This window comes from Lepidochelys kempii, chromosome 1 (genome assembly GCF_965140285.1).
Source record: "Lepidochelys kempii isolate rLepKem1 chromosome 1, rLepKem1.hap1, whole genome shotgun sequence".
Classification (NCBI taxonomy): Eukaryota; Metazoa; Chordata; order Testudines; family Cheloniidae; genus Lepidochelys; species Lepidochelys kempii.
In genome coordinates this window covers 267,407,858-267,433,749 of record NC_136380.1, presented here as the reverse complement: position 1 = coordinate 267,433,749, position 25,892 = coordinate 267,407,858, and the positions used below count along the sequence as shown (strand labels likewise).

Genomic DNA, 25,892 nt, shown 5'->3' with positions numbered 1-25,892 from the left:
ACCTTTTACCCACTCTGCCTTCTAGCCAGCCAGTCACCCTCCAGCGCTCAAGTCTGCCTGGCAGAAATCCAACCTCTCATCAAGCCAGCCTGGGTATCTGGCACCCACCCATCCGCCATACCTGGCACCCACCGAGCCTCCCTGATAACTGTTCACCCTGCCACCAACCAATCATGCCCGCATCCTGCTCCATCCCTTCCCAAATCCTTTTGCTTGCATCTAGACAGAACCCCCACTAAAACACTCCTCCTGCCTTGTCCCCATCCTGTATGACAGGCATCCTGGTTTTTCAGCTTGAAAATCTGGTCACCCTGTACCTCCTACATCTGCAGTCAATATGTTCCAACAACCCCCACCTCTGTGCCTCTCTCAGGGTGGGATAGCCAGTTGGTGGCTCAGCGATGTACCTGAGAACCAGTACATTTAAAAGGGTAAACCGTTTAACTAAAACTGGGCCCCTAACACAAAAATTGTGTAAACTTTAGTCAACAGAACGTGTGACCCTGTGTATGCATGCACATTTTCCCCTTGAACGCTCTGTCTGATGCAAAACCCATTGACTTCAAAAGGAGTACTTGCACTAAGTTCACTGGACTTCAGAACAGGCCCTTTATGTGCTACAAGAATAACAGAAGGATGCACAAAGCCGTAGTGACTGTACAACTTCATTTTATTTTGTGTGCTTTTATAGGATATAAATAAAATGACAAAATTACAAAATTTATAACTGGAAGCCCAAGCATATTTACATATATTTGTTGCAGTGAGGCTCTTATTTACTTTGTTCCTATACAATTTTCCTTTTGGTACCATATTTTTCAGTTATTTTTACTGTCAATTTACTACATACATATCAACAGTGAATAAGCAAAATATATACAAGGAACTATTTGTTCAAGTAAATTGAATACTGTATTAAAAGGTTTTCATTACTCAGAGCTATAGGCTTAATTAAACCATATACAATTATCAATTTTAAACCAAGTCCAGTTATCCATTTTTGGAATTCACCAATTGATGATTGTAATTGAAAAGCTCAGTTAGATATGAAATAATAATAATAAAAAAACATTAAGACAACCACACAATTTATCAATATCTCTATAATGAACTTCAAAATGATTCACAATTTGACTGGATAGAACGATATACATTAAAATGTCATTTTTCTCCTATAATGATATTTGCACTGTTATAATTCAGTTCTACATAAATATACATTATGGTATTATACAAATACTCCACAGACATTAAAAAAATTAAAACACTTGAAAGAAAATGTAAGTAAATTTCATTTCATCAAGCAAATGCTTAACCATTTTTGTTTCATGAAAACAGTTTTATTACTTTGGAATTTTTTTCTCTTTCTTTTTTTTATTTAGAAAAATGTCTGCAATAGAACTTCTTCTCTCAAACAAGCTTTCTTTGACAGAAACCTTGATAGCAAAATCTGTAGTTTTGATTATGTTCTCTAGAACCGCTGTTAAGATTTTAAAAAATACTAGTAGAATTCATGACTAAAGCAACAATAAACTGTGTAAATTGTTGTATGTGTACTGCAATGACTAGTCTGCTTCGATTCTGCTCCCATCAGATGAACCAACTAGTGCATCCACCATTGATATTTTGCTAAAGGTACAGTAGCAATTGTTTAGTCAACTTTAAAATAAACAAAATCTTTCATAGTTAATCTGACTTCATCTCCCATAAATATTTCTATGTTCTCCCATAGCATTCTTTTCCATAAAAATATCTAATACAAGACACATTTTCTGTGCATTATTCATTCCTCTTTTTAACTAATCATAAAATTCTCATCCTTTGTCACACTGTGATAGGTTATTTTTAAGAGGATCAAAGGACACTAATGATTACATATAAAACCAGCACATACAGAAATTGGGGTAACTAATTTCTTGTTATTTTATTATTATTTTAATACAATGAAGAGTAATTAATTCTTAGGAGTTCAGGGGTTTCACAAATATTGTATTTAATAATTCTATTTCAATTAAAACCGGCCAGGATTTAAATAACCAATCAAATGCCATACTCATAGGCAGCATTAATGTTAGTTTAGAGAACTTTTTAAAAAGTAGAATCCTAAAATAAGAAATCAAAGAAAGCACTGTGGCGGAGTTACAAGAGGACTGCTTGAAAAATATTTCCTCACTCTCCTTGCAGACTGTAATTTAAAAGTCTTCACATAGTGTCATTCTCCTGTCAGTGCTGCAGGAAGAAATAATTACCAGCCTTTTTTAGTTAGTTACAAGGCCACTCTTACAGTGCAGTCTTCCTCTCTACTGGATTGAAATGTTGCCGTAAAGGAAAGGCTGTGCTGTGACTACTTGGAGTGCAAGGCACAACAAGAACCAGAGGACTGTTTTGTATCAGAAAATTGTAGTTTCATACTTGGTATTAATTCCTCTTTTGGCTTCTTGTCCAGGTTCTACAATCCATGGTAGATTGGCAAGAGTCTTTTGTTCAGATGGATCTATCTGCTTTAAAACAAATACAAATAAATTCACACACTTAACTGGATCAGCACTTTTGTACAAAACATCTCACATACTAGTTTTGCGTCTGCTGAAGAGGTCATAGAATAAATCCCATGGTTTTACCATCACAGCGAAATCTGTACAGGACCATAGCTTACTTATAACTAAGCTTTATTAACGGCTTGATCCTGAGATGTGCTCTAACCTTTTTTAATATAGAGCCAGATGACAGCACCAGTGGCCAAACATTTTTCTTTCTTAAGATAATCTTTTACAAAGCAAAGCATTCTGTCACACATCACAAAACTGCAAGTTAATTACCTTATAGTAAGTGGAGGTTCTTTGAGATGGGTGGTCCCTATCTGTAGTTCTCTGTGGGTACACATGTGCTTCATGTGCCCAGAGCTGGAGAATTTTGACAGCAACATCCATCCGTCCACGCATGCACCCTGGCTCACTTCCTACCTCCAACCAAGGAAATAAAGAGCGGGGCAAACTGACCACCTCTTTATTTCCTTCTCTACCACAAAACAGACGATCCAAAACAAAGGGGAAGGAGGGTGGATAGTGGAATACAGAAAAGTACCACACATCTCGAAGAACCTGCAGCTATTATAAGGTAAGTAACTTCTTCTTCGCATGCTCGTTCTTAAGTGTATTGCACTGTGGGCGACTGACAAGCAGTACTCAACTAGGAGGAGGTTGTGAGGCTATAGGTGGCAGAGCCGAATGAAGGACTGCCATTCCAAAAGATGCATCAGCAGAGGAGTCCTATACCAAAGCAGAGTCTCGCAAACATGTGGACAGAGCTCCACATAGCTGATTTACAGATGTTGAGTAAAGGCACCTCTTGAAGCGATGCCATAGACATTGCTTGTGCTCTTGTGGAATGAGTTCTTACCCCAGGAGGTGGGAGAAGATTAGACAGCTGATAGAGCAAAATACAGCCTGAGATCCATTTTGAGATTTTTTTTTTTTTTTATATCCTGACCCCTGACCTTCTTTTCTTCTGAGTATGTGTGTGATTTTGGGAAGTACACAGGTAAGTGAATTGTCTGGTTCAGGTGAAACTCAGAGACTACTTTGGGGTGAATTTAGGGTGTAAACATAATGAAACTTTGTCCTTATGGAATATAATGAAAGGAGGATCCGCCCTCAGCACTCCAAGCTCATCTGGCTGAGGTGATGGCTACCAGGAATGCACCCTTCATGGACATGAGAGAGACATGGAGCAAGAAGCTAATAATTCAAAAGGAGCCTTGGTGAGTACTGAGAGAACAAGGTTCAAGTCCCATTGAGAAGTATCTTTTTTTTTCTTTTTTAAAAAGGTGGAAAGGTTCTGATTAGGTTTTTCCAGAATCTGCTCGTCAGTGGGTGTGAGAAGATCGAAGAGCCCTGTGAAAGTGGAGGGCAATCTGACCTCATTCCATTAATAGCTACTCTTTGTTTGGGGTTGTTTCACCACATATGTATTCACTGAATAGTAGTTCTGTCCAGCCTGCATTTCTCCAGCTTTCTTCTCAGAGTGTGTCATGTGAGCCTGTGCCAAACACCCTTGCTGAATTCCAGGTATAATATGTCCCCAGCATTCCCCCTATTCACCAAATCAGGTACCCTGACAAAGAAGGAAATCAAGCTGGTTTGGCATGATTTGTTCTTGGTAAATCCATACTGGCTGGTGGTGATTACCTCTTCATCCTGCAGGTATTCACCAATTGGATGTTTTGTGCACTGCTCGAGTAGCTTCCTAGGTATCGAAGTCAGACTGACTGATCAATAGTTCCCTGTTAATGAACTGATCTGTGTCCAAGAGGCCATCCCCATCACCCTTGCTGGGCAGGCTCCCAGTGGATGGAGCATTCAAAAGGGAGCAGCTCAACCCAGTCGGGGCTGGCTGAGGAGGAGAGCGGTTGTGTGCAGCAGCCTCCTGCTGGGAAGCCACTGGGACTCCAAGTTGCCGGGGCTGAATCTCCTAGCTGCACCATGGGAAGCCAGTCAACTACAGGAACAGAAGGGGATGAGTTGCTGTTGCCAGTGGAGGAGCTGCCAGGGATGAAGCAGAGGGAAATTGAGAGGGATCCCACATCCAACCCTAGAAACAACACCGGAGGGACTGGGACGAGACTAGGACGCGACTCAGGGAATGTGCCTGGGGGTATTGGGACCTGAACCCGGTGTCAGGATACTTGGTTTTGAAGGGCCCTGGTTCAGAACCTGGTGGGGGAAGGGTGGGCCTTGGTTCCCCTACTCTCCCCACTCTATAACAGGGTTTAAAAGAGAACTGGATAAATTCATGGAGGCTAAGTCCATTAATGGCTATTAGCCAGGATGGATAAGGAATGGTGTCCCTAGCTTCTGTTTGTCAGAGGGTGGAGATGGATGGCAGGAGAGAGATCACTAATCATTACCTGTTAGGTTCACTCCCTCTGGGTCACCTGTCATTGATCACTGTCGGTAGACAGGATACTGGGCTGGATGGACCTTTGGTCTAACCCAGTATGGCCATTCTTCTGTTCTTATGCACTGATTGCCACCAAGTGGACCCGTAAGGAGCTCACGGATAAATCTGCTGTCTTTATGGAAAGGATACAGTCCAGAATGAGAGTAATACCTGTAGCTTCTAGGGGTGTGTGTCGTTTATGTGCTCAGACAGAAGAACGCTTCCACTTGGCTAGGCAACATTTCCCAGTGGAATCCTTCCTATTGTTAAAAAGGATGTTCTGTACAGGTTCAGAACATGATCGCTCTAAGGATGATGCCCATCCAAAAACCAGGCTCTGAGATGAAGCAGATGTGTGTTGGGATACTTGATCTTGCTGTTCCTCTGGATCAGGAGATCAAGAATGTTGGAATAATGATCAGTGCCCGAGACAACATGTGTAGGAGGTTCAGGAACAAAAACTCTCTGGGCCAGATGGGGACTTGTGCCCTGTCCTGCTGAATCTTGTGCAAAACTTGAGACAGGAGTAGTAGTGGCATAGGGAAGGCATAATTCAGATGGTTTGACCATGGAAGCAGCAGAACATCATCCTGTGAGTGGCAACCTATGGCTCGTCTGGAACAGTAAATGTTGCATTCCATGTTTGTTCGGTAGGTCAACAAGTCCCTGGTGGGGGGTCTCCCAGAGAATGAGAATATTGTTCATCACAGAGTCATGTAAGTTCTACTTGTGATCGACAGAAAAGTGTCTGCTGAGAGAGTCCACTAGCACATTCCTGGTTTCCTGGTAGGTAGACTGCTGACAGGGTAATCTGATTGCTGATGCACCAGTTCCACAGACTGATAGCTTCTGCACATGGGAGATGGATCTCGCTCCTCCCTGTTGGATGTAAAAGACAGTTGTGATGTTGTCCAACATTATGAAGACACAGTGACTTTGAATGACCAGGAGAAAGGCTTTGCAAGTCCTTAAAACTGTTCATGGCTTTAGAACATTGATGTGCATCCTGGATTCTCGAGATGTCCAGGTGCCTTGTGCTTTGTTTGTCCATGTGCAATCCCCAACCCAAAAAGTAATGATCATCCTGTCCGGTGCAGAGACGAGGAAGGGAATACCAACACATACCTGGTGAGGATTCTTCCACCATAACAGCGACAGTTTCACTTTGGTGGGATCAGTCACTATGGTGTTCATGGATTGTCGGTTTGGCAAGTACATAGCTTGGAGCCATGCTTGTAGGCAATGAGGGTAGAGTCTTGCAAATAGCATGACATAAGTGCATGAGGCTATATGGCCTAGGAAACAGAGACAGGTCCTGACAGGCACTTGTGGGTTGCTTATGACCTGGTCCATAATAGTGTTCATAGCTGAAACCTGTCCTAAACAGGTAAGCCCTGGCCATGGATGAATTTAAGGAAGCCTCAATGAAGTATAAATTCAATGTAGGGGTGATGATGGATTTTTTTCCAGCATTTACGCTGATCCCCCAAAGAAGAGAGGAGTTGCAGCATTGTCAAAGTCAATGTACGGGCCTCTTGGCATGACCTGGAGCCAATTGTCAAAATGATCTCCTGATCCAGATGGTGCAGGCACAATGTCTCATATAGTCTTCTACTACAGAAACACCTTGGTAACTACCCTGGGGAGGTAGCAGTGCTGAAAAGGAGTACTCTGTATTGAAAGTGATCAGAGCCCACCATGAATCTATCTGAGAAAGTGTCTGTGAGCAGGGTGGATGTCCACACGAAAGTAGGCGTCCATGTCAAGAGCTGTAAAGCACATGTCCTTTTCCAGGGATGGAATTATAGATGCCAACATCTCTATAAGGAACTTGAGTTTGTGAATAAAGAGGTTGAGATGGCAGAGGTCCAGACTGGATCTCCAACCGTCCTTCTTTTTGGGTATTAGGCAATATGGCAAGTAAAAACCACCCCCTTAGTACTGCAGAGCAATCCACTCTATCATTCCTCACTGTAAGAAATATTCCACTTCTTGCTTGAGACTGTTCTAGTGCAGTGGTCCCCAAACTTTTCAGGGTCATGCCCCCCCTTACTGCTGTCCATGCCCCCACCCAACTGGGGCCAGGAGCAGGGGTGTGACTCAGAGCGGGAGATGCAGACAGGGTAAAGTGGGTTGAGGCTGAGGCTGTAGCTGGGAGTGGGTCTGGAGCCAGGGGTAGGAATGGGGCAGGGGTGGGGCAGGAAGAGTTGGGGCAGGGTGGGGGCTTGGGGGGAAGGGTGCAGTGTGGGTGGGGCCTGGGGGGACCAGGGTTCAAGCACCCCCTGGAAACTGGGGAAGTTGGCACATCTGCCCCTGGTAGATTTATAACCTCTCTCAAGAGGGTGGGACCCAATGGAGTGGGAGACTCTGGGTCTGGGGGAAAGTGAAAATATGCTCAGGAGGAGTGTAGGTTTCAGCTCTTCCTGGAGTAAGAAAGGTCCTGGCCACCCAAACCACAGTCTGTGCCTCAGCTATTGAAGACAAAGATGGTACTGTGGGTAATGCTCTTGGTGATTGGTCTTCATCGGTGCTGGTGGATCCCACGGTTTCTGTTTGGGGGATACCAGAGGCACCAGTGTCCTCGATCACAATCCAGTGCTCGTGGACGCCCTTGACTTGAGGGCTTTCTTGTCATGGTTTGGGACACACTAAGTTCTCTTGGTCTGAGCTTGCTCAGTTTAGGCAGCGATGAATCTGACTTCTTTGAAGTAGGTTTGGAGGAAGACTTAGCCTCCTGCTTATGGGAATTCTCCCAGCTCACCTGACAAGACGTCACTGAAGGATCTATGGGGGTAGACCCCTTCGCTTTGGACTTGGACCTTGTGGCAGGAGGTGCACTCCTTGCTGAGTCAATCTGATATTGGGGCGGGGGGTGGCAGGGGGGAAAGTTCCCTGGCCTGGGTCTGACTGAGGCTTCATGGCCTTTTCTATTAGATGCTTCCTAAGGTGAAGTTACCACACTTCCTGGGTCTGGCAGGGGAATGAAGGGCAGGTATTACACCTTGCCATGACGTGGGTGTCCCTGAGGCACTACAAACAGGTTGGGTGGTCAATGCTGATTAAGAAGAATTGCGGGCAGGAAGCCCAAATTTTGAAGCTGAGAGTCCTGGACATAATGCGGTACCCCCAGATCAGGGAGGCTAACTAAGTAACTCTGAAACACTAAAATGATCAGATACAAACTTTAAAACTCTAGAACTATGAACACTATTTACAGATATGTTCTCATATTCCCAGAAAAAGGAGAAATCCAAAGCTTTGGACTCTGGAGGTTCCAAACCGGACTACGTGGCGGTGAGAAGGAACTGGGGAGGTAGTTGCCCCAGCCCATCTTTTATCTCCTCAGTTGGAGGCATGAGGATAGCCAGGGACGTATGTGCGGACCAACGGACTTGCTTTCACATTTCTCTGGCTTCATGCACATGGAGTGCGTGCATACTCACCGTGGAATATGCATAGGGACAAGCAGTCCAAGAGAACAATACCTCTGTGCCATTTACACACTTCAGAAGGGAGTTTTAAATTGAGTTAAATTAATAACATATATGTTCTAGCCATGCTGATCTGGCCTTCATTTGGGAAGGAGTATCAGTTTAGATGAAATAACCTCACCAAAAACCAAACTATATCTAAACAATTTTTATTTTAGGTTAGAAATGTGGTTGCTTTCTTTTCAGTCCTGACAGATGCTTATTAGATCTTTTGAGACTTCAGTATTAGAGCTGACCAAATTTCAGACTTTCCAGTTCACAAGAAATTCTGACATTAGTTTCAGCCTGATTTTGATGGGCCAGTTTCACTGCTGCTATTGAGTGGTGGCCACCAGTAGAACTGACATGAATCATGTCAGCAGCAGCTGGGGATTCTGATAGCCATGGATCTGGGGCAGCCATGCCATGCAGAGTGCTCCTGGGGTAGGAACCCCAAGGCTTCCAAGCTCCCAGGCCAGCTGGCTCCCTGACCTGCCCGACTCCCATTCCTGCAGCCAGTGGCGCTAACTGGTGGTGGTGGGAGTCCAGCTGGCTGGGAGTCCAGCTCAGCCTCAAGGAGCCTGAAAACCCCCGACTCCCAAATAAGCTGGGGCTCTCAGAACTTTCAGGTTGCCTGCTGCAGTTGTGGGAGCCTAGACCTTGAGAGCCACATCTTGTGCTATGGCTCCCAGGGATGCCATGCTCCTGACTGCAGCAGCAGGGAGCCTCGAACCTCAGAGCCCTAGCTCAAGCAAGGATTTTAGGGCTTTCAGGCTCCCCACTGCTGAAGCTAGGAGCTGAATCCCAGTTAAAGCTGGGACTTCCAGGATTTCCTGCTCCACTACAGGGAGCCTGGAAGCCCTGGGGTCCCTGGACCCAGACCAGACCGCATGGTTGCCCAGGAACCATGGACTTTTGAAGCCCACTGTTCCCAGTAGAACCGTATCCATAATTTGACAAAAATTAATTGAATCCAAAGTGTTTTTGTGAAATATTTAAGCAAGTCAGCATTTTTTGATTGACTCTTTAGTTGGACAATTCCTGACTATACTCAGACTAGATTTTAGCAATCTCTTGGACGGCAGACTGTCTTTAAGTCTCACAATTTCTAGCTCTTTTCCAAGTTTCCAGGAAAGAAGTTGTGTGTGTGGTGGGGGCCAATGAATTCTGGGACATCTTTAAGTTCTACATGTTCCAAATAATATTTGACTAGTTCAACCAATACCCAAAGATGAGACTGAAGACCTTTCCTTCTTAAGTGGAATGTCACTATAGATCGTGATTTTGTTAGGAATTGTGAAGAGGGAGATCAGGTCAGGGAACCTGTTTGGGCTTATGGAGAAAATATTAGAAAGGTGGGGTGGATTCCAGAGAAGAGGAGCTTTGAAAGCAGGGAGACTGTTGAGGATCAAAAGACAGGAAGAAAGGAGAATGAGCTGGTTCTGATGGGAGGAGAAATGTAAAAAAATAGAATAGGGAGAAAGGATAGAATATGAAGAAAGGAAAAGGAAGATAATTGAAAGTTCAGTCAAGTCAAATTAGGATTCAGTTGTCAGAGGCCTTATCTGAACCAAAATTCTGTGCTTTCAAAACTTGCCAATCATTGATTTGCATCTGCAGTGATACTGTATTGGGGGAAGTCAAAGGCACTCAGTTAGAAGACACAACAGGATTATTGTGCTAATACTTGATTGTCCTCAGAGGACTGGTTTTTGGTTAGTTTCTAAAGATGAACATATCAATGTTATGGTCTCATATTAGTGTCAAAGTTTAAAAAAAAAGGGATAAAATACATCAAGCTACATTTTGTGTTGATTTACACCTTGTCGCAATCTCAGTGAAGTCAATGTGATCGCACAGGTTGTAAATCAGAGCTGATTGTAGTCCATGGCATTTAAAACAGCTACATTACACATGGAAATAAACACTGAAACATGTCAAGCAGTGGAATAACAGCATAAGAGATGCCTGACTAGTACTACATACACTACTCCTTAGAGTGGAAGGGTCTGAGATAAAGTGTTACAAATTGTTGGCATGCTGAGATTCTACAACTCCTTGCAGACTGTCTTTGGAGTGATGGATGCGGCCTAGCTTATCTTGGGGGGTGCTTTTCTGACCAAACAAATATGTAAACTACTATCAGATTCATGCCAATGTATTTTTTTGTATAGCTGGGTTTTGATTTTCCTATTTGCTACTTACCACAGACTTTCGAATACTAACACGTGGTTTTGGAATTGGTTTGGTGGGTTTATTTTCAAAGCTTTCTGGGAGGGTCGAAGAATGGCCTCCTTTTCGTGCTTGTAGTGCGAGCTGGTAGGCTACCTCGAATGCCTGTCCAAGTGTTAGAATTATTTCATAGGCTAAATTCTGGAACAACAACAAAACATTCAAAATTAGAGTTAGGATAAATTAGCATTTATGAATATTAATTACGGACAATCCTGCCTAGTGCCGTGGGGTAGACTTTTACATGTCTGTAATGTACAAGTCAATGCTACCATATAAATATATTAATAATACAAATAGAAAAGATCTAGCAGGTCATCTTCAGTGTATCTTCAACATCTGTGATTCAATGTATATCTATCAAAGGGCAATCAAAGTGTGATTTGCCTTCATAAAAGGCATTATTCAATTATTGTACACAATCTCTCAATTGCTAAACATTAAAACAGGTGACCAGATTAGGTCAGTGTGGCCTACTGACACCACATTACCAATACATAAATTGATGTTCTTGTATTTCTTCTCTGTGGCTTCATTCTGTGTTCCAGCATGATAATTCAAGGGAAATTCCTGTAAGTTTTATTTTAGTGACAGATCACAGAACTGAGCCAGTGGAAGGGGAGGGTGAGCCAAATCACATGCTTCCTCAACCAAGTCTGTGTGCATCATCCCCCAGGTAACCTTGATTGACTCGCCTTCAAGATGCCACCCATCTTGTTCCATTATTTCTTTAACATTTTACCCAGCTCTGCTTCAAGCCTGATCTCCCGACATGCCCTCTTTCAAAATCTGCAGTTTGAGTCATTACTTCCCTTTTCTTGTGTCTCTGAACACTCTGTGCTACACTATCAGAGAATAGCAAAGGAGCAGGAGGGAACTCAACTTCAGTAAGCATTTCCAGAAAATCTAAAGGAAAATGGTTACAAGTGCACCCTTCACTTTACTGGGCTGCAAGTTGAAAATGCCGTGAGCCACATTCTCAGGCTTTGTCTTTTGCAGGAACTGGCCAAAGGGCTCTTGGATGTTCAAATTCTCATTTAGAACTAGAACATCAGAGAATCCTGGGAGTTACTGTACATCGTTGTGTGTTTGTTACCAAAGAAGTCAGATTCTACTAGAATAAGATCACTGGGTGACTGCATAACTAGAATAATACGAGTGCTCATTCATTGAGTATATGCAAAATGTAGGATTTGTTAAAGTAGCTGCTTGCTCAAAAAGTTGTGAAACTTGGACATTTGGATTTAAGGGATTAGTGTGACCATTTCCTTTGGTTTTGAGTAATGTCGGTTCAGCTTCCCTGTGGAACCTTTGAGCTTCAGATATGCACAAAACCCAAATCTCAAAGTGAAATTTAGTGGAAACCACCATGCTTCATTCAGTTTCAGGTTGAAACCATGCTAAATCAATCACACATGACTTTGATGCAAAGCCATACATTTGCACAAGCTCACTGAATAGGTTAGTGAATCCTTCAGCTAACCGTGTGTATGTTTCTAGTTTGTAAAAAACAATGAAGCCATACAAGATTTGCATAAGTATAAAATCTGCCCTTCACTAGTTAGACAGTATAATTTTATCCTATCTCCTTACTTCAAGCCATAAGCTAAACCCCCACTGTTGTCGTGAAGGTATTTTCTCTCATGCTCTTGTAACACCCACTTTAGGAACAGTGTACCAAATTCAGACCTTCTGAAAGCAGGTGCACCTCCAATCATTTCAGCTAACGAAAGGGGCCAATTACTCCATCAGTTGCACAGGTGCAATTCCCACTGCCTTATGTGACAGTTGCATCCATGCAAATGATTAGGTTCATTGTAACTGGGTCCCAGATTTGCATTTGGCTCATTATAAAACCAGCTTTGGTCACTGTCCAGTGATAGACTAGATAGAAAAATTTACTTTTTAATTTGTCCATCCAAATGTGATCAGCTGCTGTCAAGGTCCCTGGGTAGGCTGTCCCTGCTAAGACCCTTTTCCAGTCCACTGAGCGCACTTTTTTCAAGTGACAGGCCCATGCCTTCACTTCTGTTTGGGATGGGATCTCATGAGCCAAACACTTTCTGACTTGGTCTCTGGGTTACACCCCCCCCAGTTGTCAATCATGCTGTAACAGCATATGTTTGCAGTGATACAGAAATAGCTTATTTAAAACGAAGCAGGATTTATTTTGCCAAAATGTACAAAGTGCCCTGCGAAGTGGATTTAAAAGAACAAAGAGACTTATATGCATATTTCCTTACCTAATCTTAACCGCAATATCTATAGCTCAAGAAGGTCTGTCTTATTTCCTATCTCTGAGATGGGAGATCTAGCCTACACTTCATGCCGCATACTTCTCCTGCCTGTGAATGAGTTCTTCCAGTGTGTCAGCTTTTTCATTGACACACCTAGGGCCAGTTCTCCCAGCTCACTCACGGTCACCTTCCCTTTTCTAGGATCGTTGGGGTTTCAGGTTTCCTTTGTTCCCAGGCTTAGCCTTGGGCAGAGTAAAGACATTCTAAACTGGATGGAGCCAGCTAGGTAACTTCTCCCCCTAGAAGAGGGCCCAGTGATTGTTCTCTTAGCTGCTTTGAGAGTGTGTACCTGAAGCTGTCTTAAATCTTAGTACTTGTTGTGGTTCCTGCCCCTAGGCCAACCTCAAGCTCCAGTCTGTCTTAACCCTTTGCATTCAAGTAGGCAGCAAGACAGAAATTGAACAGAGAAACCAACTCATCCATGGCATTCATAAGAAATAACACAGACTTTTTCTCAGTTCATCACAGTTGCTATGATCACATCTACCACCACAAGCTGCTCAAGGTTTCATACCTTTGACACTGAAATCACCTACCTGAACTGACAAGAGTAGGGCCAACCACTTGACTTAGGGAAACCTGCTCAGAATTGGTCAGTGCTGCAGATGTAGTTTGCCGCAAAAAATTCACAGATTTTAAGGCCTAAAGGGATCATTATGCCAATCTAGCGTGAATCCAGCTGAACATAGGCGACAAATTGAGAAACCCATCGGTCATATTTGCCACAAATGTATAGAATGACACATTTTATGACTCCCAACGGAGTGCCTATGCTAATGTCACAAGATGAAGACTTTAGAGACACATCCTGCACTGCTGTAGTAACATGACAGCGCACTGCCCCGCAAGACTGGATTAATTGTAGTGAAGATTAGATATTGATAAGGAATAAGTTGACGGGATTGGGTAGAATAATGGTCCTGGAAAAGTAAGTCCAGCAGCATTGTGATAGTGCACTTTACAACCTGGCATACGAGGTCATCGGGACACAGTCTGCACTGGATAATTATGAGATGACAGAGCAGACGGGACCATAGAATGTGCCGTGCGGCGACAGAAGAAATGTCCAGGTAGTCTGGGTAGTTAAAACTCCAGTAGTAGTTAAAAATACTTCAAGGGATCACATTATATAGTGGGACGACAGTCATGCCCAGAACCTGAATAATCCACAGAGGCGCTTGACATGCAGTAGTCACATGTGAACATAGGTGTGCCTAGTAAATATGTTCAAATATATCCTAGTAGAGAGAATGGACCATATTGCATTAAAGAATATTATGTCTGTAAGTGGGAAAGGAGTCAGACATGATGTATTAAATTAGAAAGCACCTTGAAACGAGGCAAGGATGCAGTGGAATTAAGAGTCTTCAGGCTTCTGGTGATCTTTAAAACAGGAAAACTCAACTGCAAAAAAAATCTAGATACAAACTGGGTTAGTTTTGGGGATTTCTCATTTACAGTGTGTATTCAATACTGGAATGGGAATACTGTATTGAAGTTGCCCAATATGGGTGCCTTACATGTGCTACACCTGAGTAGGGGAGTGGAAATGCCACAAGGTTCCCTTGCAGAGTTTCCACTTGGGGTGTTTGTGGAGGACATAGGTTTGCTCCCAGTGGCATGACCAAGGAGGTTCAGCACTGAAAAATCAGTGGATCCCCCAATATCTGTGGAGGCCTTCTGCCCCCACAGCCCCTTTCAGGCTCCCTGGAAAGGAAGCAAAGCTGTTGGACCCATGCGCTACTTGGACTCCTGCAATGGCTGGTGGCCTACCCTTTGCCCAAGGATGGTCGAGGAGGAAAGTAAGTAAATTAATCCTGCCAGGGTATGTCCAGGACATCAGAAAGAAATTCAGAAGAGGTGGATTGTCTTGTTTTTCTTTTTTTAAAGTTCAAGTTGTAATGCATACATGCTTCAGCAGGCCAGCCTGACCCAATAGTCTCCTGTCACTTGTATTCTGATTGTTCTATTACTATTTTATATTTGTTTTATTTAGGACTGTCAAGCGATTAAAAAAATTAATTGCGTTTAATCGCACTGTTAAAGAATAATAGAATACCATTTATTTAAATATTTTTGGATGTTTTCTACATTTTCAAATATATTGATTTCAATTACAACACAGAATACAAAGTGTACAGTACTCACTTTATATTATTTTTATTACAAATATTTGCACAGTAAAAACAACATAAATAGTATTTTTCAATTCGCCTAATACAAATAATGTAGTTCAATCTCTTTATCATGAAAGTTGAACTTAAAAATGTAGAATTATGTATAAAAAAACTGTACTCAAAAATAAAACCATGTAAAACTTTAGACCCTACAAGTCCACTCAGTCCTTCTTCTTGTTCAGCCAATTGCTCAGACAAACAAGTTTCTTTACATTTGCAGGAGATAATGCTGCCCACATCTTGTTTACAATGTCACCTGAAATTGACAACAGGTGTTTGCCTGGCACTGTTGTAGACGGTGATGCAAGATATTTACGTGCCAGATGTGCTAAAGATTCATATGTCCTTTCATGCTTCAACCACCTTCCAGAGGACATATGTCCATGCTGATAAGGGGTTCTGCTCGATAACAATCCAACGCAGTGCAGACCAACGCATATTCATTTTCATCATCTGAATCAGATGCCATCACTGATTTTCTTTTTTGGTGGTTTGGGTTCTGTAGTTTCCACATCAGAGTGTTGCTCTTTTTAAGACTTCTGAAAGCATGCTCCACAGTTTGTCCCTCTCAGATTTTGGAAGTCACTTCAGATTCTTAAACCTTGGGTCGAGTGCTGTAGCTATCTTTACAAATCTCACATTGGTACGTTCTTTGTGTTTTATCAAATCTGCAGTGTAAGTGTTCTTAAAATGAACAACATGTGCTGGATCATCATCTGAGATTGCTGTACCATGAAATAAATGGCAGAATGTGGGTAAAACAGAGCAGGAGACATACAATTCTCCCACAAGGAGTTCAGTCACAAATCTAATTAAGGTGGGTTTTTTTTTAAAACAAGCATCAGCATCATGGAAGCATGTCCTCTGGAATGGTGGCTGAAGCATGAAGGGGCATACGAATGTTTAGCATATCTAGCACGCAAATACCTTGCAATGCCGGCTACAAAAGTGCCATGCAAATGCCTGTTCTCACTTTCAGGTGACGTAAATCAGAAGCACGCAGCGTTATGTTCCGTAAATGTAAACAAACTTGTTTGTCTTAGCAATTGGCTGAACAAGAAGTGGGACTGAGTGGACTTGTAGGCTCTGAAATTTTACATTGTTTTGGTTTTTTGAGTGAAATTATGTAACCAAAAAAAATCTACATTTATAAATTGCACTTTCACAATAAAGAGATTGCACTTCAGTACTTATATGAGATTAACTGAAAAATACTATTTCTTTGTTTATCATTTTTACACTGCAAATATTTGTAATAAAAATAATATAAAGTGAGCACTGTACACTTTGTATTCTGTGTTGTAACTGAAATCAATACATTTGAAAATGTAGAAAAACAACCTAAAATATTTAATAAATTTCAATTGGTATTCCATTGTTTAACAGTGCGATTAAAAGTGCCATTAATCGCGATTAATTTTTTTGTGTTAGTTGCATGAGTTAACTGTGATTAATTGACAGCCCTAGTTTTATTACATTAAGTGCTTTTTATTGTGTGAAAGTTTCACAGGTTTACATATGGCACTACATATATTATTGTTGTATCTTCACTGTGTTAACAACGTTTTTATGAGGCTATACTAAAGCTTCTAGGATATTTAAAGTAAGAGTAGATCATACATGTGATCTTTAGTTTTTATAGATTTTCCATTAACGGTGATGTGCAAAGAATTTGTTAAAAATAAAGATTTTTGGCCCCCCCCTCTTTTTTTGGGGGGTGGTGGTGTATAAGGAGGACCTGAAGCGTTCCTTCTGTTTCATAAAGATTTTTTCCCCCAATTCTTTTTCTTACAGCTCAGGATTGTCAAGTCTGGTCTTCACTGCTGTGGTGGAATGCTGCCTGGTTTTACTAGATAAGTTTTTCTGGTTCTGTGTGTCTGCCTCTAAAAGCTTACTGTGAGCTAACACATCTCAGTAGAAAGGGGGCAGGTTAATAAGGCCATCCAGTGTCCCAAATATGGGAGTTAAAATAAGTGTTGGCAAAACCAACAAAAGTACAGTGGAGTTTTAAATAATTGACTAAAAATCCCTTCCCTGCTCAACTGCTAACTTTTAGTTTCTTGTCTCTTGGGATTTCAAAATTTGCCTAGTTCTCAGCCAGGATAGAATCTTCAAGGGCAGACGAGCCCAGAATTTCTAATATGAAGGCAATCAGGAAACTTTTTTTTTTTAATACATTTTTCAGGCTGTCTTTATCCATCATAATGAAGCAATAAAACAGAACAAGCCCAGTTTTTCCTTTTGAAGATCACCTTTAACATTCCTCTTGCTTTTCCATATGATATGGATATACCTAGGTCCCAATTCTCTGATCCAGCCGAAGAGTGTTCAGTGCAAGTCTAGAGGGATGCAAAAGAAGGAGAAGGTGGCTTTATGATGGGCAGGCTTTGGTCTGGTCTGGCATGAATTAGAGCAGGCTGAAAGCTGTTCTGATCTGTGCTGGCGGCTTTCTATCACCAGGAGCCACGGACCAGCCGAATTAAGGGCCTGTGTCCTGTGGTGAACTGGAGTTTGGCATAGGATCTGCCATGGTGACTTTTTATTGTTGGAGGATCCCTCTGTGGAGCAGGAAATGCTTCAGTGGCAAGTGAAACCAGGTTTAGGGCTGCTTTGTGCTACTGGACAGTGCAAAGCAACCTTTGTTGTACTGATGAATCAGGTCCTACCTGTGTACAATATTCTCAAAGTCTGATGTTTTGGGTATTTTCATGCAGAAACATTACTCTGTATGTGAGTGTGCTAAGCTGCACATAGTCTCCCCTGAATACTAAATATCAACAAATCTTGTAGTTTACCTCTCCTTACATTAAATTTGATTTCTCCTCCCCAGGAAAATGTGAAATTAGATGAAGCCTTTTTTGCAAGTTAAAAGAGGAGAAAAAGTTATTGATTTTAAAGTATTGTGTCTCTATAATATTTATTTTGTAGTTGTCAAAATATATTGTTAGAAATAAAAATAAATACAAATTCCCATTTTTCTACTGATACAGTTGGATTTGCTGGAAAGAGCTATTGTAATATGCTGAATATAAGAACACCTTCTGCAGTTATTCATATATGTGGTATGTAGCCCAGGACTGTATTGTTTCTATGGGCAAAAACCTGCTTGCAAGATCAAGCTACCATAGGAACAAACAAGTACTGTACTTTAAATAGAAAAAGTGATCTCAATCTACTGTATGTTTATGTTGTGCTTATTTAGCTTTTTTTTTTGATGGCACTTATCCTTGCATCAGAAATGTTACATCCTGAGGAAAAAAATAAAACACAGAGAGAATATTTGAACAGGCGGCACCCTGGTGAGAATTAGAAACAGCAGGAGAATACTATGTTAAAACAGCCAGACATGAAAGTCTATCTGTACATCTTAAAATAGCTATTATAAGAGCTTATGGCATTTAGTACTACCCCCATGGTAAGGAAGATACTGGAATTATCCTGTATCTCTAGTCTCTACTTGGAAGGCAGAGAAAAACTGAATTATATCTACTACACCTGAAACTCTACATGTTTGTGGTTAAGCCTTATTGACAAGAGACAGTACACTGTAGCTATTATGAGCTTTTCAAAGGATTGGGGAAATTAATAATCCATATTGATTCAATCAGGGCAGTTCTAGCTGGTTCACTTTTTATTAATTCCACCCTCTTTAATTAATAACACATCTTGTTGACCAAGGTCTAATATTTTTAAATATAAATTTAATTTTCTTTCTAGTCCCTATTCAGATCAAATCTCAAGCATTAAGAAATTAATCAATACAAACATTTAATGAAAACTAAAATTTCTTCTAAATGCCTTGAACAGCTATTTAAAATAATTAAACCTTTCTATTTTACCATTTAGCAACACTGCCTGTCTTAACAGCTACAGCGGTATGTTCAGACATAGCTGAATTGTTTCTGATGTATCTAACTGATCTATATTCATGGGAAATGTGTTTCAAGAACACATGCACAATATACTCTGAGGATTTTACATATTTGTGCAATTTTTACTCAGGAGTCAACCCCGACACTCCTCAAGTTGGCACGCTCCAGTGGTGAACCGGAGCCAGGAAATGCCATCGGGTACTTGGCCTCCTTGGCAGGGGCTAGTACACATGCAGTGGCCTTTTTGGAACCCGTGGGCGTTTCCCTCAGTGCAGGGACCGCAGTCAAGGTGCTCCTATTCAATGGCCTCTGAAGGAAGGGAAGGGCTCTGCCGCCCCTTTGGGCAGAGTCCAATCTGGACTCTGGTACCGAGTACCAGGAGCTGGCGTCACGAGAGTCAGTCAGTGCAGGAGTGCCCTCAGCCGGTGCCGGCCTCCTCCTCCTCCTCTTCTCCTGACAAGGCTGTGTCGAGAACGGGCATGTTGCTTTCACAGGACGACTACAAGGCCCACCAGGAGCTGCTGAATAGGGTGGCCAAAAAGTTGGGCATACAAGTGGAGGTAGTAAAGGAGTCCAGCTCATTCATTACAACAGCCCACTCTTGTCTGAGGCTGTTGTTGGGTCACATGGCCTTGCACATATGTGGTGCAGCTTGCAAAGTTACACCTCAGGCCCCTTCAAACATGGCTGGCTTCAGTGTACTTGCCAAATCGCCACCATCTGGACTTGGTCCTCATGATTCCTTCCCTGGTTCTTGCCTCTCTCAGTTGGTGGCTGGACACACTGGTGGTTTGCGTGGGCATTCCCTTCTCACAGCCCCATCCGTCAATATCCCTGGTCTTAGACGCATCAGCACTAGGCTAGGGAGCTCACCTAGGGCTCCTCAAGACTCAAAGCCTGTGATCTCCAGAAGAGCTCTCGCAACAAATCAATGGCAGAAATTTGTGAAAAGCATTCCATTTTGGGCTGGTGCTTATGAACAACACTGCAGCCATGTTCTACCTCAAAAGGCAGGGAGGGTCTCGCTCTTTCCCCGTGTAAGGAAGCTATCCTCTTACTGGACTTCTGAATAGCTCACTCAATTCACCTTCCTGGAGGGAAGAATGAACTGGCATATTGCCTCAGCACGTCTTACTCCAATCACCACAAGTGGTCACTTTGCTTGGACATCATGAGGGATGTTTTCCCGTGATAGGGGACTCCCCAGATAGATCTGATTGCAACTACGCACAACAGAAAGTGTCACCAGTTTTGCTCCCTGCGAGGCCAAAGTCTGGGTTTGCCCCCAGATGCTTTCTTGCTCCCATGGACAGATCACCTGTTCTATGCTTTCCCCCCATCCCACTAGTGCACGATGTTCTGCTAAAAATCAAGAGGGATCGGGCACGGGTCATTCTCATAGCCCCAGCGTGCCCCTGAAGCACTGGTTCACCACACTGTTAGGCCTTTCTGTGGCTGCTCCGATTCCGCTCCCTCTATATCCAAATCTGATCTCCCAGGACCACGGTCGTTTGGTCCACCTGAACCTCAGCTCCCTCCACCCGATGGCCTGGAAAGCTCCATGGCTAAATCCCAGAGAGCTGGCTTGCTTGGAGCAGGTTTGCCAGGTGGTCTGAGGGAGCAGGAAGCCCTCCACCAGGGCTACGTACCTCTCAGAATGGAAACAGTTCTCCATATGGGCTTCCCAGAGTGGAGTCTTGCACATGCAGTTGTCTCTGCAGGACATTCTTGACTATTTGCCTTGCCTGAAACAGCGAGGTTTCTAGCGATTCCCTCAATTAAGGTCCACCTTGCAGCGATTTCGGTGTTCCACCCCCCTGGTGGTAAGCTGGTCTGTTTTTTCATACCAGATATCCATTCATTTCCTCAAGGACCTGGAAAGACTATACTCCCAAATACGAGAACCCGTCCTTCCGTGGGACTTAAACCTGGTCTTATCAAAATATATGAGCCATTGGCAATGTGTCCCTTGTCATACCTTTCATGGAAGGTGACTTTCTTAATGGCCATTACTGCGGCCAGAAAGGTCTCGGAGATCTACGCCCTCACGTCGGATCTCCATGCACAGTTTATTTTAAGGATAAGGTACAGCTGCGTCTTCACCCCAGCTTCCTCCCGAAGGTGGTTTCCCAGTTTCCCAGTAATCAGGCAATCTTCCTACCTGTTTTCTACCCAAAGTCACATGAGATTAGGGAGGAACATCTTCACACTGGACATTAGATGTGCCCAAGTGTTCCTTAAAGAGGTCAAAACCATTCTATAGATCTACCCAACTCTTCATAGCGATTGCTGAAAGGATGAAAGGTCTACCTATCTCAGCTCAGAGACTTTTGTTGTGGATCATATTATTCATTCATCCGTGTTATGAGCAGGCAGGTGTTCTGCCACCAGCAATCCTGACTACCCACTCCATGAGAGCGCAGGCATCATCAGCATTCCTGGCTTAAGTCCTACTCAGGACATTTGCAGAGCGGTGACTTGGTCATCAGTGCATATGTTCTCTAGTCATCACGCCAATACTCAACAGGCTAGGGACAATGCCAGTTTTGCTCGAGCTGTTTTACAATCAGCACGTCCATGAACTCCGATCCCACCTCCTTTGTAACTGCTTGGGAGCCACCTACATTGGAATGGACATGTGCAATCACTTGAAGAAAAAACAGTTACAAACCTTTCTGTAACTGTTTTTCAAGATGCGTTGCACATGTCCATTCCAGCACTCCTACCCCTATTTATTGGAATTGGCCGGAAAGAAGGAACCAAGGAGGTGTGGGGTCGGCTGGACCCTTTATACCAGCGCTATGAGTGTGTGGCACCAGAGGGTGCCAGAGCCACTCCCATGGGTACCACTGACGGAAAAAATTTCTGGCTACTGTGCTTGGGGCACGCACACACCTACATTGGAATGGACATGTGCAACACATCTCTAAGAACAACAGATACGGAAAAGTTAGTAACCATTTTTTTCTGATGAGTTTACAAACCACTTGAGATTCACTGTGGTAGCTAGTTACCATGGTGTCCTCAGATCTCTTGAGAGGTGTATAGCCTTGTAGTTCAGCTATCTATGTGATCTCTTTAAATATAGAATATATTTTATCAAAGTAAATGTAAACATGTGATACAAACATTTTCATGTCATTGCATATATTAGCAAAGAAAGTTTTATACCCTCAGCTTTTCTAGTGTGTAATTAATTGGACACAATGTAAAAATCTAAGCATATAACTTTTAGAATATTGCAAGATCAAGCGACTTATTTTTGAGCACTCTGGCCCAATACAGGAAAACTCTTAAACACACACAATCATAGAAATGTAGGGCTGGAAGGGACCTCAAAGGTCATCTAGTCCAGTCTCTTGCACTGAGGCAGGACCAAGTCTATCTACAGCATCCTTGGCAGGTCTTTGTCTAACCTGTTCTTAAAAACCTCCAACGACCGGAATTCCACAACCTTCCTTTGCAGCCTATTCCAGTGCTTATGTATGGCTACAGTTAGAAAGTTTGTCCTAATATTTATCTAACCTAAATCATTCTTGAAGTACCGTAAGGCCATTACTTCTGGTCATCTCTTTAGGGAACAATTGATCACCCTCTTTATAACAGACCTTAACGTATCGGAAGACTTTTACCTCCTCTCCCTGGGTCTTCTTTTTTTCAAGATTAAACATGCCCAGTTTTTTTTTTTAACCTTCTCTCAGAGGTCAAGTTTTCTAAACTTTTTATCATTTTTGTAGGTCTGGACTCTCTCCAATTTAACAACATCTTTTCTCAAGGATGGTACACAAAACCGGACGCAGTTCTCCACTTGTGCCAAGTGGAGCGGGACAATGACCTCTGGTGACTTATGTACAACACTTCTATTAATATACCCCTGAATTATATTAGCCTTTTTAGCAACTGCATCACATTGTTGACTCTTATTCAATTTGTTATCTATTACAACTCCCAGATCCTTTTCAGCAGTAGTACTATCTAGCCACTTATTTCGCATTTTATAGTTGTGCATTTGATTTTTTCACCCCTAAGCGCAGTATTTTGCAATTGTCTTTGCTGAATTTCATATTATTGATTTCAGACCAATTCACCAATTTGTTTTGAATTCTAATCCTGTCCTCCAAAGTCCTAGCAGGCCCACTCAGCTTGTGTCATCTGCAAATATTATAATCATACTCACCACTCCATAATCAAAGTTGTTAATGAAAATATTGACCCAGTATGGGACCCAGGAAAGATTCCTGCAGGACCCCACTAGATACACCACTTTGACAGCTAATTACTCTTTGAATATGGTCTTTCAACCAGTTTTGCACCCATTTTATAGTAATTTAATCTATTCTAGACTACATTTTCCTGGTTTTCTTATTAGACTGTCGTGTGGGACTGTATCAAAAGGCTTACAAAAATATCAAGATATATCACATCTATAGGTTCCCCTCCATCTACTAGGACAATAATCCTGTCAAAGGAGGAAATTAGGCTAGTTTGACATAATTTGTTCTTGACAAATCCATGTTGGCTACTACTTATAACCCTATTAACCTCTAGGTGCTTACAAATTTATGGTTTAATAATTTGTTCCAGTACCTTTCCAGGTATTGAAGTCTGGCTGACTGGTCTATAATTCCCTGGGTTATCTTTGTTCCCCCTTTTAAAGACAGATACTATGTTTGCCCTTCTTCAGTCCTCTGGGACCTCACCCATCCTCCATGAATTCTTGAAGATATTTGCTAACGGTTCCGAGATTGCTTCAGCTAAGTTCTTAATTATGCTAGGGTGATTTTCATCAGGTCCTATTGCCATCAAAACAGGTAATTTATCTGAACATTCTTTAATCCGTTCTATCCCTATTTTGGCTTGTGTTACTGCCCCCCTTATTGTTAATATTAATTGTGTTAAGTATCTGGTCACCTTTAACCCTTTTAGTACAGACTGAAGGAAAATAGGCATTAAATACCTTAGCCCTCTTGATGTCGTCCATTATTAGTTTTCCTTCCCTGCTAAATAGAGAACCTACACTTTCCTTCATCTTTCTTTTGCTACTAATTATAGAATCTCTTCTTCTTGGCTTTTATGTCCCTTTCGAGGTTAATTCATTTTGTGCCTTAGCCTTTCTGATGCTGTCCCTGTATGTTTATGCTATTCTTTTGTACTCATCCGTAGCAATTTGTCCTTGTTTACACTTTTTATAGGATTCCTTTTTGATTTTCAGGTCATTAAAGAACTCCTGATGGAGCCATATCAGCCTCTTAACTAGCCTTATCATCTCTCCTTCACCCTGGGATAGTTTGCTGTTGCGCCGTTAATATTGTCTCTTTGAAACTGCTAGCTCTCCTGAATTCTTTTCCCCTTATATTTCCTTCCCATGGGACCTAACCTACCAGTTCTCTGAGTCTGCCTTTTTGAAGTCCATTGACCTTATTCTGCTGCTGTCACTCCTTCATTTCCTTAGAATCATGAAATCTAGCATTTCATGATCATTTTCACCCAAATTGCCTTCCACTTTAGGATTAACAACCAATTCCTCCCTGTCAGTTAGCATCAAATCTAAAATGGCTGTTCTCCGGTTACCTCCTCCACCTTCTGAAACAAAAGGTTGTCCCCACTACAGTCCAAGAACTTACTTGCTGGACATTTTGTGTTTTACTACGTTACTTTTTTAACAGATTCTGTGTAGTCAAAGTCTCCCATTAATACCAGGTCTTCTGTTTTAGATATTTCTGTTATTTGTTATAGAAATGCATCACCCACCTCCTCCTCCTGATTTGGTTGTCTGAAGACCCGTACCACGATGTCAGTCCTGTTTTTCCTCTTTTATCTTCAACCCAGAGACTTTCAGCTGCTCTGCCTCTCATCTCCTTCTGAATCTCAGAACAAGTGTGTCTATTCTTAATGTATAATTGTAGGGGGGCGCCTGCCCCACTCCAGCAGAACAGGGGAAAAGAGCAGCTAAGGGAGTGGCTGACCACAGCTATGGCCAGCCCAGTTGGCCCTGATAAGAGAGCTGAGGGCCAGGAGCTGAAGGAGACTCACTCTAGCTCTGGAGTGGGAAGAGCTAGCTGCCTGGGAGCAAGGTACCGGAAGCGGAGCAGTACTAGAGAAGGGCAAAGGGAGCAGGGGAGCTCCAGCCTGGTAAACCCCCAGGCTGCAGGCCTTGTTTAAAGCCAAAAGGTAGTGGGGCTGCGGAGGGGCAGCCCGAGGATAGGCAAAGGCAGCAGGTCCTACCTCTTTGCCAATGATGAGTGGCCATTACACGGCAGTCTGCCCCAGTGAGTGGTGGCTAGATGATGACTGGCAGTAGCCACTGAGGCAAGGTGGGCTTAAAGGGGTGGGTGTTCTCTTGGGAGGGGAGACCCAGAGCAGGGATACTGCAGAGGGCAGAACCCTGAGGTAAAGGGCACTGGGATCCAGGATGCACACGGGGCCAGTGGCAGGTGAGACATCGGCCTGCAGAGGGCGCTCTGTACACTGGAAAAAGAGCTAATTCCCAGATGACCAGCAGGAGGAGCTCCACCGTGAGTCTCACTTTGCTACAATAATGCAACACTTCCTTCCTTTTTCACCACCTGTCCTTGCTTAACAAACTATAGCCCTCTATACAAATATTCCAGTCATGAGATTTATCCCACCAAATATCTGTGATGCCATTAAGTCATAATTTATCTTATGGACTAATACTTCCAGTTCTTCCTGTTTATTCCCCATTTTCCTTGTATTTGTGTACAGATACCTAAGAAGTTGAGCAGATTCTCCCACTGATATCCTATTGATGCTCCTATGTCCCTATTGTAATTTTCCTTTTCCCGCCCAACATTTAGCCCTCTGTTAAGGTAGTCTTTTTTAATACCTATATGTGAGCTTTTGTTATTTCCCCATTTTGAACCTAGTTTAAAGCCCTCCTCACTA

The 25,892-nt window shown here is 42.5% G+C and overlaps 1 protein-coding gene across 10 annotated transcripts in view; it reads right to left on the bottom strand.

Moving 5' to 3' along the window:
• Positions 1 to 652: 652 nt before the first annotated feature.
• The window catches only part of ANKS1B (ankyrin repeat and sterile alpha motif domain containing 1B), a 747,009-nt gene continuing 721,769 nt past the window's right edge, over positions 653 to 25,892 (bottom strand). For 7 of the 10 annotated variants that reach the window (XM_073327424.2, XM_073327426.2, XM_073327429.2 and 4 more), the window contains 2 exons: positions 10,614 to 10,781; positions 653 to 2,501 (listed from right to left, as the gene is read on the bottom strand). In XM_073327424.2, the coding sequence (XP_073183525.1) occupies positions 2,391 to 2,501; positions 10,614 to 10,781 (279 nt within the window). In that variant the 3' untranslated portion in view covers positions 653 to 2,390. The remainder of the gene's footprint in view (positions 2,502 to 10,613; positions 10,782 to 25,892) is intronic. The other 3 variants (XM_073327427.2, XM_073327434.2, XM_073327436.2) reach the window with 1 other exon arrangement.